This window comes from Symphalangus syndactylus, chromosome 24, assembly GCF_028878055.3.
Source record: "Symphalangus syndactylus isolate Jambi chromosome 24, NHGRI_mSymSyn1-v2.1_pri, whole genome shotgun sequence".
Lineage (NCBI taxonomy): Eukaryota > Metazoa > Chordata > Mammalia > Primates > Hylobatidae > Symphalangus > Symphalangus syndactylus.
The window spans coordinates 33,629,152-33,644,263 of NC_072446.2; the positions used below are offsets into that span (position 1 = coordinate 33,629,152).

Genomic DNA, 15,112 nt, shown 5'->3' on the forward strand with positions numbered 1-15,112 from the left:
CTAGGAGGCCGGGAGCAGTGGCTCATGCCTGTAATCCCAGCACTTTAGGAGGCCGAGGAGGGCAGATCACCTGAGATCAGGAGTTTGAGATCAGCCTGACCAACACAGTGAAACCCCGTCTCTACTAAAAATACAAAAATTAGCCGGGTGTCTAATAACCAGACCCTGGTTACTTGGTGTAACCCCAGATACTCGGGAGGCTGAGGCAGGAGAATCACTTGAACATGGGAGGGGAGGTTGCAGTGAGTCAAGATGGCACCACTGCACTCCAGCCTGGGCGACAAGAGCGAAACTCCATCTAAAAACAAAACAAAACAAAACAAAAACAAAAAAACTGCCTGGTAGGCCACATTTCCCTCATTCTCTCTACCTTTTCCTCTCTGACAGCTTGCCTCCTATGTCACCGAGAACACAGAAGCAGTGAGAAGGGAATGTCCACGTGCACCCATCTAGTCTACCTTCCTGTCTGCATCTCTGCCCATATACTGGGCATTTATGAACTGCGCCTTTGCCCATCCAACACCAACCCCTCTGCCTGGGCACTTCCAGCCTCTCTACTACTCACCAGCATCGCTCTAGCAATCTTTTTCTTTCCCCTGGAACATCAGCTTCCCTCTTTACTGATTCATTTCTATCAGCCTACAAGCATGCTGAAATATTTTTCATCTCAAAACAACCCTCTCTTGACCCTACATTCCTCTAAAGCTCCCCATCTGTCTTCTTACTTTTGCAGCATAAAATCTCAGATGTGGCTGGCCATGGTGACTTGCACCTGTAATCCCAGCACTGTGGGAGGCCAAGGGAAGAGGATCACTTGAGCCCAGGAGTTTGAGACCAGCCTGGGCAACATAGTGAGACCATGTCTCTACAAAAAAATACAAAAGTTAACTGGGCATGGTGGTGCACCTAACCTTTAGTGCATGGCAGTGCTCATGGTGGTCCCAGCCACTGGGAAGGCTGAGGCAAGAGATCACTTAAGCCCAGGAGTTTGAGGCTGTAGTGAACTATGATCACACCACTGCACTCCAGCCTGGGTGACAGAGTAAGACTCTGTCTCAAAAAAAAAAAAGAAAAGAAAAAGAAACCCTTACACCAGTTGTCTATACCTGCTGTCTCCAGTTCCCTTCCAGCCCTCTTCAATCAGGCTAAAACCCCCACTGCTTTACCAAAACCTCTTGTCAGGTTCATCATGAGTTCCACAGAGCTAAATCCAACAGTCAATTTTCAGTCCTCATCTTTTTTATGTAAATGAAAAGTGGGTCATAAATGTGAGATGTTACCATTATTATTATTTAGCAACCAACAACCTTTTTAAATGGATGAATGCCTGACGCTGTTCGGACGCCTCTCCCTCTCTTCCCCTCCTCTCCCCATCCCCATCCCTTTGTGAAGTTTCTCAAGAATAAGTGTGGAGCCTTCCATGTGTCCCTGCTCTGGTATCCAGGACCCGGGAGGCTACAAGAGAGCACCTTCTTTTTTTTTTTTTTTGAGACAGAGTCTTCTCCTGTCGCCCAGGCTGGAGTGCAATGGCATGATCTCAGCTCACTGCAACCTCCACCTCCCGGGTTCAAATGATTCTCCTGCCTCAGCCTCCCGAGTAGCTGGGATTACAGGCTCATGCCACCACGCCTGGCTAATTTTCTGCATCTTTAGTAGGATGGGGTTTCACCACGTTGGCCAGGCTGGTCTCGAACTACTGACATTGTGATCCGACACCCTTTTCATCCTCTTTCAAGAAAAACACCAACAAAGTTCTGTGTGGGACAAGGACCAAGGACTGTGGTCTGAGGCTGTGCAACCACATAACTTCTCTGTGCCTCTAACGCTCGAGGTAAAAAATGAGAATGGCCGGGGCCTTAGCTGCTGTATTGCTGTCATAAGGTGAAGTACTTTATAGTATTGTACTTCCCCACAATAAGCACACGAGGGGAAAGAGTGGAATGGGGCAGGGGGAAGAGGACAGGACACGTCAGTTCACTCCAAGAATGGGACAGAGGAGAGGGGCACCCTTGTTACATATAAATGTCATGAGAGGCCAGGCGCGGTGGCTCACGCCTATAATCCCAGCACTTTGGGAGCTCGAGGCGGGAGGATCACTTGAGGTCAGGAGTTGGAGACCAGCCTGGCCAACATGGTGAAACTCTGTCTCGACTAAAAATACAAAAAATTAGCTGGATATCATGGTGAGCGCCTGTAATCTCAGCTACTTGGGAGGCTGAGGCAGAATTGCTGGAACCCGGGAGACAGAGGTTGCAGTGAGCTGAGATCGCACCACTGCACTCCAGCCTGGGTGAAAGAGTGAGGCTCCGTCTTAAAAAAAAAAAAAAAAAGATAAATAAATATCAAGAAAAACTTTGAAAATGTATGGAATAAATATATATGCTACTATAGGGCCTCATGTTAATTTCAAAGAGATTATTCGACAGAATGAAGGTCATTCCCAACCACCCACCTTTTCTTGAATTCATCGGTTTTCACCATCTCCTAGTCTGAGGAGACATCTGCTCCAGGTCTGAGCCCCTAGAGCTCTCTCTATTTCAGGGTCCTCACGGGAAAGCCCTCTGTGGGAAAGCGGTGGGGTAAGGGGGAAGAGACTAGGAGCCCTCACCCACCCTCTATTCCAGGAACCTCCTCTTTGTGAATTCAAGTCAGCACTGTTCAAGTGAGCTCACAGCAATAATCACTCACACTAGCAGGTGTTATTAAAAGGAATTTAATAATTTTAATTAAAAACTCTTAACAGCGAATTCCGTCACAGGCCTTGGCAGCTGGAAGCAACTCCAGGGACACGTGCCCCCTTTGGGATGTGGCTGAGCCACGGTTTTGGACCCGAGGCCCACCGGTGCTGCGTGGCAAGGGGCTACCTGGAAGTTACCTCAATACGATATCAAAGATCCGCGAAGATTTTTTTTTAAAAAAGTTTTAAATATATTAGACTCTCTTGATTGCCATTTTTACACAAAGCTGCTGATACAGTATACAGAGTTTTAACTTTTTTTCACATAAAATACATTTTTTTAAGTGTTCTCTGTACATCAGTGGCTTCTGGTCTGGTGAATTATTGCGGAGGGCTGGGGGTCTGCAGACTTTTCCTGGGTGTGCAGAGCCAGGCCCCGCACAGTGGCACTTGCAATGCCCATGGGAAGCAGGCCCTCTGGCCAACAAGAGAGATCTGTCGGGGAGAGGGCTATAGCTTCTGGCACAGGGGGTCACTTTTGCAGAGTCATCCACTGACCATTGGACCCTTTGCTCTTATGTGCCCTGGGGCAGGGGAGACCATCCCCAAGTTACAAATAGCAAGAGTTAAATACAGCCTTTCTGGGCATCTTAAAAGGAGCACCCTTCTTGAAAGTACCCCAGTATCCTGCTCTAGGAGAGAGAGCAGGTAGGTGAGAGAGCTCAGGATGGGAAGGTATTCGACACCAACAACCACAATGGTCTCATGTTATCACAAAGCCAGCAAACCAGTGGGGCAGGACAGGGGACACACCCTTGTTAACTTTTCTAAGCCCCTTGGAAATGGATCAAACAGTGCAGAGCAGTTTTATTTATGCTGTATATTTGATGGAGAATTCTATCCTGAAGTCTTCAGTAGCCCTGAGCCTAGAGTTTATTTGGCTTCCCTAAGCTACTTGCCAGAAACTCACAGTCTGGTGATAACCGCCAACTTTCAATTGTTTGGGGCATATGATGGTTAGCCACGCAGCACCTGCTTTGGAAGTGGTCTCCTTTAATCTAATGAGGAGCTGCCACAGGACCTGGGTCTCAGCAGGAGCTAGGCATCTGGTTGACTTTGCCTGGTTACTCCCAGCGCCCGAATCCACCCCTGCCATGGAGGGAGGCAGATTCCCAAGGAAAGGCTTTGATGCTGAAGGAAGCAGCAACTTTTCCTCCCATTATCCATTAGTGGGGTGAGGGGACTATGTAATAAATGAGCCACCATGAGCAAGAAACAATGACTTTAAAAACCTGAGATGCATTTGGCAGCAAATTGCAGAACAGTCTTCTAGACACTGATCTCAAGCTGCTATTATAGAGTCCCCCAAAGATGCTGGCTGAAGGCAGCTATCACCGAAAGTTCCAGATGCACCTGGATGATGCCTGCCTGGAACCCAAGATCCAGCATCTATACTTGGTGGCAAATGTTATCCAGGGGTGGCCATGACAGCTGTTCCCAGCTAAAGGAATTCAGACTGTAAGGATTCCAGGAGCTGAAAAGCAAAGGGTCGCTGGACCAAGATGCAGACACTTTGCGTCAGGTGACTTGAATGGGACTGCTGATGCCTGTGGTCCCCAAGGGGCGGAAACCACAAAGAACAGTTCTCCTGACTCTGTCTTATTCCTCCTTTATCCGCAGAACCTAACATAGAGGCTGGCATGTTGCAGCTACTCAGTAAATTACGTGAGTGAATTAATGAATGACCGTGGCTCATTCATTGGAGGTTGGTCTCCAACTTGTCTCTCAACACCCAGGAGACCTACAGGGAAAGCTCCCCAGGGACCTAAAGCCCCCAGAGGGGATGGTTTATCCCTGGCTGAAAACATGAGCCAATGCTTGAGAGTCACCTGTGTGTGAAGTCGGCTCCTGTCAGGGAATCAGCTGGGATTCCCAGCCTTCTGGGTGGAGAGGAATAGCCCAGGAGGCAGGAGGCATTCGGAAAAGGAGGGAATGGCCTCAGGCGCTCAGTGGGTTGGGCAGTACGTGCCTTCAGTGTTTGGCCCCTGAGCAAAAAGATCGGAAAACCTGCACAGCTCTCTCCTGAGGAGCACGCAGCTTCCCTCAGAACTCCGTACCTTGTAGCTAAGGTCAGCTCACGAGGGATTTCAGCATCAGTCTGGGCTCATACTGTTTTACAGCCAATGGTATGTGTGTTTTAGATCATCCTGTCCTGTTCCAGCCACAGCCTGAGATGTTGAAGAGCCCACCCCAAATGGCAGGGTCATGGGAAGCATCTATGCACCTGTCTTCAGGCTCCTGGGCCGCCTCCACCCCTACTCTAGAATACATCTGTCCTGGCATTGGGGTGGAGGTGGCCTGATGCCGAGAACCTCTCCCCTTCCAGCAGCCACCGAGGGCACAGTCACTCCCATGGGCCCTCTACTTTCTGGTCCAGCCAGCTGCCGTGCTCCTGGGAAAGCATCACTCAGGCTCCCTGAAGTCCAGCTCCCTCTCTGGGTTATGGGGCCATGGGGGCCACAGTAGGGGGCTGAGAATGACAAAGAGCAGATCCCACGACTAAAGTTGTGGCACAAGGCGGGGATGGTCTTCCAGCCCCAAGCCCCTAGCCCAGGTGCCCCTCAGGGAAATTTTCTCATAGACTGAGAAAGAAGAGGGTTAAAAAGAACCCAGATCTGTTCCCCAAATTCAAATCTGGAACTAGGAGACCCCTTCAGAGCTCTAAGGAGGTAGTTTAAGGAAAAATAAAAGGCGCACAGAGCAGGGGACAACCTGCAGCTTGTCGGTTACACCAAAAGGTTCTGGCTGAGCCTGTGGGCAGTGCCCATGCCAATGGGCAACTCCAAAGGGGGTCCTGGGAGAATCAGCAGTGAGGGGAGAACAGCCATTCACAGTCCTCCCTCCCCAGCACCAGGAAAGCTGGGACTATGAAACTGCAGAGCTGGGCAAGGCCCAACTCCAGCCCTACCATGGCTCTCCTGAATGCAGGATGGGATATTGACCACGTGCACCCTGGATTTGCAGACTTGGGGCATCACCACTCCTGCAAGTGCAGGCTGGGAGCCACTGGGCGAGGCAGGAACTCAAAAGGGCTGACTGGCAAATCTGTCTCACCAAGCATCTCCAAAAAGGCAAAAGCTGGGCCCGGGATCCTGAGCACTGACTCCGCACACACGACTGATGGGGGTGGATGGGGGTGGGAGGTGGAGGCAGGCTGGCCCCTAATTGCGTGCTCTGACAGCTCAGTCTGAGGAGGGCTGGCTGAGATGGGCTGGGCTGAAACAGTCTGGATATTCACAAAGACCCCAGGGTGCTGGGCTCTGTCGCTGTTAACTAGCGACTGTTTTTTGTTTTTTTTTAAATTAACTGGCCTCTCTCCCTGGAAAAGCATTCCAATGGAAGCTCCTCCCTTAGCTTCATTTTCCCAGCACCAGCCAGTAAAACCCAGTGACCGTGATATGATCCACAAAAAGAAGTGAATTCAGTTACCTCCCTCCCTCTAGGAGTTTTACAGACTAAAGGAATTTTTTAAATCAGATACACTTTTGTAAATACTGGCCTTGTCCCCCTCCCACACCCTTCTGCCTTTGACACTTCCATCCAAGAGGAAAACATGATTTGGTTGATTCCAGGAATGAAATTGCCTGGTTTTCCCCCTCCACCCCTGGAAGGTCACACAGCTGGCTCCTGGCATGGGCAGAAGTATGGCTCTCAACAAGGCTGCGGGGAGCAGGTCTGTGTCTATCTCATCTACCCATGTAGATTCCTGGCTCCCTCTGAACACAGCGAGGACTTCTCGCCCCTGTCAGGTGTGGCTGGTGGCTCAGACCTTGGGATGACTCTGAGCAGGACTATGGGTCTCAGCTTAGCAGGTCCCCTCCCCTGCTAAAGCCATGATGGCAGTGGTAATGAGACTCTGAGTCTTAACTTCCATCCTTTTGGGAATACCCCACAAATTCTAAGCCCCCTTGCTTCCCCTGAGCCCAGGTATGTCATTCCTACACACAATGATTGAGCTTGTGTGTGCGTGTATATGTGTGTGTGTGTGTTAATGTGACATGCATGTACTGATCCGGAGAAGCCTTTATACCAAGAATAGAGCTGGGATCTCAAGCCCACCCTCCCAAGATCAGACAGCAGAGTGAGCCAGGAGGCCACGACAGGCCTTGTGTCAGATGGCAGACGATGCAGCAGGAAGCAGAACCACGGGACGTGGGACATGGGATGCTATGGGCAGCCAGGTGAGGGCTGGGGTCTGAGTTCCTCTGAAAAGCAGAGCCCACCTCTCCCCAGCTGCCCTCTGACACCTCCCCAGCCAAGGCTGTTGGGCTGGCCTGGATTCCAGGAGCCCCTCCCCAGGCATCTCCCTCCTCCATCACACGGAGACTAGGAGATACGGCAACAGCCATGCACCTTCTCCTCCATCTCCTCTATGGGGGCCTTGAACTTTAAGAGTGGGGGATCTCCGCTGGTGACCGTGTAATATACCGAGGTCCCATTGCTGCTGTATGGTGAAGTTCTGCCTCCGATCAAGGGGGCCTTGCCTTCACTGCTACTCTCGCCCGTCCTGGCCATGCTGTTGCCCAGGTGGGTGCTAAGGAAGGGGTGGCTGAGCAGCTTGGCTGCAGCCCGCTGCCGCTTCAGCTCCAGAAGCGTCTGAGGACTCTGTTCCTTGTAGCTGCTCCAGGGCGGGGTGGCGTCGGCCACGCCAGGGTTGCCATAGGCCATGCTGTAGTCGGGCACCTCATGCACCTTCCAGACATCCCCGTTGGCCAGTGCATACTGGTAGGCACTGACCGGAGCCCGGAGGCCGTTCTCAACAGGCATGTCCAGTTCACCTCGTGGGATCTTGGTAGGAAATTCGGAGAGTAGCACGGGCTTCTCCAGCCTGGGGTTCTGCGAGTGAGAGGGACAACATTACCAGCTGGCTGGAAGATCTGAACCTACTATCCACCTGTCTCTCTGCTGAGGGTATTATTCTTTGGACTTTTCCTCTATCTGTTTTCTCTCCCTGGGTATTGGGGCCAGGTTTTTCCTTTGGGGAACCCCCAAAGGAATCTATGAATTTTCGTAGAGTTAACTGACCCCTGGCCTTGCTCCAGGGCCTGGATCATGACCCAAGGCCTAGCCAGTCAACATATTTCACTACAGGGATTGGCCCAGGGATGAGTTCTTAACTGAAATTGCCTCAGTGAAGCGACCCTGGGACTTTTGCTAGAACAATTGGGAAAGAGAAGTTTCTGTAGGAACTGTGGGTAGTAAGAATGAAGTAAGCTGAGGGCTGGGGAGATATTATGTTAAAGGGTCTGCTTGCAAGTGAAGTTGGCATGAAGAAAGGCTAACAGAGACTGCATCCCGATGACACATTTGAAGCCCAGGATCCTTCCAGGCCCAGACTTTTCAGTTGCACAAGCCAATAAATTCCTTGTGTGTAAGTCCATTTGAGTTGGGTTTTTGAGTCACTTGTAATCCTTCCTCTATTTGAAGCATATCTCACAAAGATTCTTACCCAGGGATCCTGTACACCTAATAATCCTTGGATAACAAGAGTTTGAAAAGTAGCTGCTTCCTAAAAACTATAAACTAAAAAATAGATACCTGCGACAACATTTAAAGCACAGCAAAAACTCACCATGAACAGGGAACAAGGTCAAAAGACACATGAAGAAACTAGGAAAATATTTTCAACATATATGACAGAAAAGAGACTAATTTTCTGAAAGTATAAAGAGCTCTTAAAAGTCCTTTTTTTTTTGAGATGGAGTCTTGCTCTGTCTCTCAGGCTGGAGTGCAGTGGCGCAATCTCCGCTCACCGCAGCCTCTGCCTCCCGGGTTCAAACAATTCTCCTGCCTCAGCCTCCCGAGTAGCTGGGATTACAGGCACGCACCACCACACCCAGCTAATTTTTGTATTTTTGTAGAGATGGGGTTTCACCATGCTGGCCAGGCTGATCTTGAATTCCTGGCCTCAAGTGATCCATACTCCTCAGCTTCCCAAAGTGCTGAGATTGCAGGCATGAGCCACCATGCCCAGCCAAAAGTCAATTTTTAAAGGCCTACCTACCTAATAAAAATAGTAGGCAGAGGATACTAATATGCAGCCCACAGCAAAATATATAGATATACATGGCATTGGAATAATATTCCTCCTCACTAATCGTTAATAATATAAAAATTAAAACAACAAAATATCACTTTTAGATATCACATTGACAAATACGTTTAAAGTGTGTTATTACTCGGTGTTGGCAGGGGTATGGGGAAATAAGTGAGAATGTAAATTGCTACAGTCTCTTTGGTGGACAGTTTTGCATCATCCTTCAGTGATATTTTTTTCTTTTTTTCCTTTCTTCTCTCCCCAGCTCTTCAGTAAAAAATAAAAACAATAATAATGATAAAAATTTTTAGAAAGGATTGTATACTTTGCACCAGCAAGCCCATTTCACAGATTTTCTCTCTCATTAGTGCAAAGCCTGAAAGTCATCACTGGGCAAGCAGGAAATTGTGGCCAGTACTTCTACTGGTGTGCTCTGTAGCTGGTAAAAAGAATGAAGGAAGTCTCCACGAGCTGGCAAGGAAAGATGTCCAAGATATGTATATATATATAATCTAGTTTTCTAACATATATATATAACATACATACATCTAACATATATGTTATGTATATATGGTAATATGTGATAAGGCAAAGAACACTTTCCATAGTAAGTTTCCATTTATGAGTGTGTATTTCTTCGCTTTCTCCTTTTAGAGTCAGGGCCTCACTATGTTGCACAGGCTGGTCTTGAACTCCTGGTCTCAAGTGATCCTCCCACCTCAGCTTCCCAAAGCCTTGGGATTACAGGCATGAGCCACTGAGTCCGACCTTTTTTTGTTTTTAATGGCTCCTTCTGAACTATGCAGGCAGACTGATGCCATGTCATGGAGAGACCATTTCTTGGTGGTCCTAGTCAGTGCTTCTCAAACTTTAATGTGTATGTGAGTTGCCTAGGGATATTGTTAAAATCCATATTCTGACTCAATAAGTCTGGGTTGGGGCCTGCAATTCGGTACTTCTAAGAATTTCCTGCTGATGTTTAGAGTGGCAAAGATCTGAGACACTGATCCCATCTTGGATGCACATTGGCATCATCTAGACAGTTAAAAAAACATGTACAGGCCGAGCGTGGTGACTCACGCTTATAATCCCAGCACTTTGGGAGGCTGAGGTGGACAGATCACTTGAGGTCAGGAGTTCGAGACCTGCCTGGCCAACATGGTGAAACCTTGTCTCTACTAAAAGAAAAACACAAAAATTAGACAGGCGCGGTGACGCATGCCTCTAATCGCAACTATTCAGGAGGCTGAGGCAGGATAATTGTTTGAACCAGGAGGCAGAGGTTGCAGTGAGCTGAGATTGCACAACTGCACTCCATCCAGACTGGGCAACAGAGTGAGACTCCGTCTCAAAAAAAACCATATAGAACACCAATCTGAAAGCATCACATATTATATAATTCCAAGTATATAACATTTTGGAAAAGCAAGACCATGAAAACAGTAGAAGATCAGTGATTGCTAGAGTTTGGGGAGGAAGCGTAAGTAGAATACCAGGGCTGTTTAGTGGGACAGCCCTGGTCTCTTTTACCAGTTGTTCACAATCTCAACCGTCTAATATAATCACCTAAACCAAGTGGCGAGAGCATTCTGTGTGACACTATCATGACGGACACATGACATTATGCATTTGTCAAAACCCACAGGAGTTACAACACAAACAGCAAACCCAATGTAAACCATGGGCTTTAGTTCATAATAATGTATCAATATTGGCTCATCAGTGATAACATATGTACCACACTAATGCGAGTTGTTAATAACAGGGGAAACCAGGGTGGAGGGGGGTGTATATGGGAAATATCTGTACTTTCCACCCATTTTTCTAGAGTTCTAAAACTGCTCGAAAAAAAAATCTATTAGTTTAAAAAGAAAAAAATCCCTGCTGGGTGCAGTGGCTCATGCCTGTAATCCCAGCACTTTGGTAGGCTGAGGTGGGAGGATGGCTTCAGCCTAAGAGTTGGAGACCAGCCTGGGCAACATAGTGAGACCTCATCACTACAAAAATATTTAAAAATTAGCTGGGCATGGTGGTGCATGCCTGTGGCTCAGCTACGTGGGAGGCTGGGCAGGAGGATCACTTGAGCCCAGGAGGGTGAGGCTGCAGTAAGCCATGTTTGCACCACTGCAGTCTAACCTGAGTGACAGAATGAGACCCTGTCTCAACAAAACAAAACAAAACAAAACAAAACCCACCTATATCCATCTCCAGTGTCAGAAATCAGAGCATTGAAGGAAGAGGAATTAACTCCAGCCTCAAGCATGTGGGTTAGATGAAAGAGGTTTTCTCATGATGCAGGGAACTTCTAAATGTATTTATCTGCCTAATGCTTAATGAGGTACAAGTTATGGGCTGAGTTCTATATAAATAAGAACACAATTGACCCTAGAACACCCTCTGCGATAGGCGCCATCATCTTGGCAATGTTGAACTGAGGTACTGGAAAACAGGAAGGTTAAACAAAACCCCCACCTTTTGTGTTCTGGGGAATGGCTGACTGCACAGAATCACCCTTCCCCATAGGATTTCCAGAACGCTCAGATGACCCCTCCTTTTCCTAGGACAACCCAAACACAGTCCCCCAAATTCTCATTCTTTTTCTCTGAAATGATTAGCTAAACTGTCAATTTATCAACTGAAATTAAGGCTTGCTAAATGATTTTTTTTTTTTTTTTGAGATAGAGTCTCACCCTGTTGCCCAGGCTGGAGTGCAGTGGTGCAATCTTGGCTCACTGCAACCTCTGCCTCCCAGGTTCAAGTGATTCTCCTGCCTCAGGCTCCCAAGTAGCTGGCATTACAGGCACCTGCCACCACACCTGGCTATTTTAGGTAGCGACAGGGTTTCACCATGTTGGCCAGGCTGGTCTCGAACTCCTGACCTCAGATGATCCACCTGCCTGGGCCTCTCAAAGTGCTGAGACTACAGGCAGGAGCCCCCACGTCCAGCGGTAAATGATTTAACCAAATTTTAGTTAAGCTGCTCCCCTCCCTACAGGGTCCTGGACTTTGACTCACCCTGAGGGTAAACAAGCACTGCAATGCAGAAAAACTCTCCTGAAGACCCTTCTGGAAATGGGCTGACCATGGGACACACATTCCCGGTCAACTGTCCAATTACACCACCTGCTCATCCCACTCCCAACCCTCAGTCCTTGCAGTCTCTGTCTTCCTCCCTAGGAAACAAACTCCTTTCTCCCTGACCTCCGAGATCTTGCCAATTCTGTGGTCGAAGCATTCTACTTACTGCTGCAATCACTTCAAAAACCGTTTCTCTTTAGCTTTAAAACACAACGACATGGCCGGGCACAGTGGCTCACGCCTGTAATCCCAGCACTTTGGGAGGTCGAGGCGGGTGGATCACGAGGTCAAGGGATCGAGACCATCCTGGACAGCATGGTGAAACCCCGTCTCTACTAAAAATTCAAAAATTAGCCGGGCATGGTGGCGTGCACCTGTAATCCCAGCTACTCAGGAGGCTGAGGCAGGAGAATCGCTTGAACCTGGGAGGCAGAGGTTGTAGTGAGCCAAGAGCATGCCACTGCACTCTAGCTTGGGTGACAAAGCGACACTCTGTCTCAATTAAAAAAAAAGGAGCATGGATATGTAAATTTTAATATTCAAACAATCGAATTCTAGAAAGCAATAAAAAAGAATGAGGCAGCCGGGCGTGGTGGCTCATGCCTGTAATCCCAGCACTTTGGGAGACTGAGGCGGGTGGATCACAAGGTCAGGAGATCGAGACCGTCTGGCTAACACGGTGAAACCCCGTCTCTACTGAAAATACAAAAAATTAGCTGGGCGTGATGGCAGGCACCTATAGTCCCAGCTTCTAGGGAGGCTGAGGCAGGAGAATGGCGTGAATCTGGGAGGTGGAGGTTGCAGTGAGCCGAGATCGTGCCAATGCACTCCAGCCTGGGCGACAGAGCGAGACTCCATCTCAAAAAAAAAAAAGAAAAGAAAAGAAAACAAGAATGAGGCCAGGTGCAGTGGCTTGTGCCTATAATCCCAGCACTTTGGGAGACTGAGGCAAGAGGATCATTTGAGCCCAGGAGTTTGAGACCAGCCTGGGCAACATGGCAAGATCCCATCTCTAAAAAATTTTGTTTTGTTTTGTTTTGAGACAGAGTCTTTCTCTGTCCCCAGGCTGGAGTGCAGTGGCTCTATCTTGGCTCACTGCAACCTCTACCTCCCGGGTTCAAGTGATTCTCCTGCCTCAGCCTCCTGAGTAGCTGGGACTACAGGCATGTGCCACCACGCCCAGCTAATTTTTGTATTTTTAGTAGAGATGGGGTTTCACCATGTGGCTAGGATGGTCTCGATCTCTTGACCTCGTGATCCACCCACCTCGGCCTCCCAAAGTGCTGGGATTACAGGCATGAGCCACGGCACCTGACCAAAAAAAATTATTTTTAATTAGCCAGGCATGGTGGTGCATGCCTATAGTCCCAGCTACCCAAGGGGCTGAGGTGGAAGGATCGCTGATCCCAAGAGTTCAAGGCTGCAGTGAGCTAGGATCACACCACTGCACTCCAGCCCAGGCAACAGAGTGAACTCCTGTCTCAAAAAAAAAAAAAAAAAAAAGAACTACTGCTATATGCCACAACGTGGGTGACTCTCACAGATGTAAAAAAAGCCAGACACAAAAGAAACTACAGGGTCATTCATATGCACATACAAAATTAATCTTTAGAACTCAAAGTTAAATAGTGACTACATTTGGAGTGGGGGAAAGGACGGAGAGAGAACATGGATGATGAAAAGGCTCTATGAATTCATCTAAGTGTGTACATTTGTAAAAGGTTGTTGAAAATCTCATTTAAGATTTGTCTACTTGGCCAGGCATGGTGGCTCACACCTGTAAGCCCAGCACTTTGGGAGGTCCAAGTGGGTAAGGATTGCTTGAGGTCACAACTTCAACACCAGCCTGGCCAACATGGTGAAACCCCATCTCTACTAAAAATACAAAAATCCACCAGGCGTCGTGGCGGGCACTAGTAATCCCAACTACTCAGGAGGCTGAGGCAAGAGGATCGCTTGAACCTGGGAGCAGAGGTTGCAGTGAGCTGAAATCACACCACTGCACTCCAGCCTGGGTAACGGAGTGAGGCTCCATATCACAAAAAAGTAAAAGAATAAAAAAAGATTTGTCTGCTTTACCATACTTAAGTTATACCACAATCACAAAGGAAAAATAAATAAAGCACAACTGGGAGACATCTGAAATGTGATTTGATATTGATCTACATCTCTTTTCTCACTAATCCTCAGACTAAGGGGCCAGGCAGAACAAAGCTTCCCTACGTGCCCTCTCCATCACCAGCTGGTGGCTTTGATGTGGCCTCCCCTTGGGCAGGCACCTTCACACCTCCTGGTGAGACAGGCAGTAGGTGACCTCACTATTCATGCTGGGAAGCAGGGTCCCTCTGAGACACATGGGCATGCTCAGTAGCTAATCAATTTCATCCCACCAAGGCTAAACTCTCTAGGCATGTTTTGATCTGCTCATGGTGTGGTGGAAGAACGAAAATGGCAGACCACCTCTGGTATAGTTAGCTTCTCCCTTGTCCTCAGCAATTCCACCCCAGCCCCAAACTTGTTCACTCCACTCAGCAAGAAAGCAGCCATGCTGAGTGAGTATGTTGGTTCTGGGTTAAGTAGTGTCCCTCAAAAATTCATGTCTACCTGGAGTCTCTGAATGTGACTTTATCTGGAAATAGGTATTTGCAGGTGTAATAAATTAAATTAAGATTGGGTCATACTGGATTGGCATGGGCTCCAATCCAATGACTGGTGTCCTTATAAGAGGGAAAAACAGGCTAGGTGCGGTGGCTCGAACCTGTAATCTCAGTACTTTGGGAAGCCAACGTGGGAGGATTGCTTGAGGCTAAGTTTGAGTCCAGCCTGGGCAACACAGCAAGACCTCATCTCTACAAGAAATTTAAAAATTAGCCAGTCGTGATGGCCCCCGCCTATAGTCCCAGCTACTTGAGAGGCTGAGGTGGGAGGATAGCTTAAGCCCATGAGCTGGAGTCTTCAGTGATCTATAATCATGCCACTGCACTCCAGCCTGAGTGACAGAGCAAGACCCTGTCTCAAAAAAAATCCAATAAAATAAAAATAAAAAAAGAAAACAGACACACACACACAAAGAAAAAGGTCATGTGGAGATAGAAGCAGAGACTAGAATCGTTGCTAGCAAGAGCCAAAGAATGCCTGAGCCACCAGAAGCTCGCAGAGGCATGGAACAGAATCCCCTTGAGAGCCCCCAGAGGGAATCAATGCTGGTGTCACCTCGATTTTAGACTTCTGGCCTTCAGAACTGAGAGAGAATAAATTTC

General features: G+C 48.2%; 1 protein-coding gene across 3 annotated transcripts in view; it reads right to left on the reverse strand.

Annotated features, from left to right (window-relative positions):
* Positions 1-2,697: 2,697 nt before the first annotated feature.
* Positions 2,698-15,112, reverse strand: part of PPP1R16B (protein phosphatase 1 regulatory subunit 16B) — a 116,777-nt gene continuing 104,362 nt past the window's right edge. For all 3 annotated transcript variants that reach the window (XM_055266712.2, XM_055266713.2, XM_055266711.2), the window contains one exon: positions 2,698-7,573. In XM_055266712.2, the coding sequence (XP_055122687.1) occupies positions 7,064-7,573 (510 nt within the window). In that variant the 3' untranslated portion in view covers positions 2,698-7,063. The remainder of the gene's footprint in view (positions 7,574-15,112) is intronic.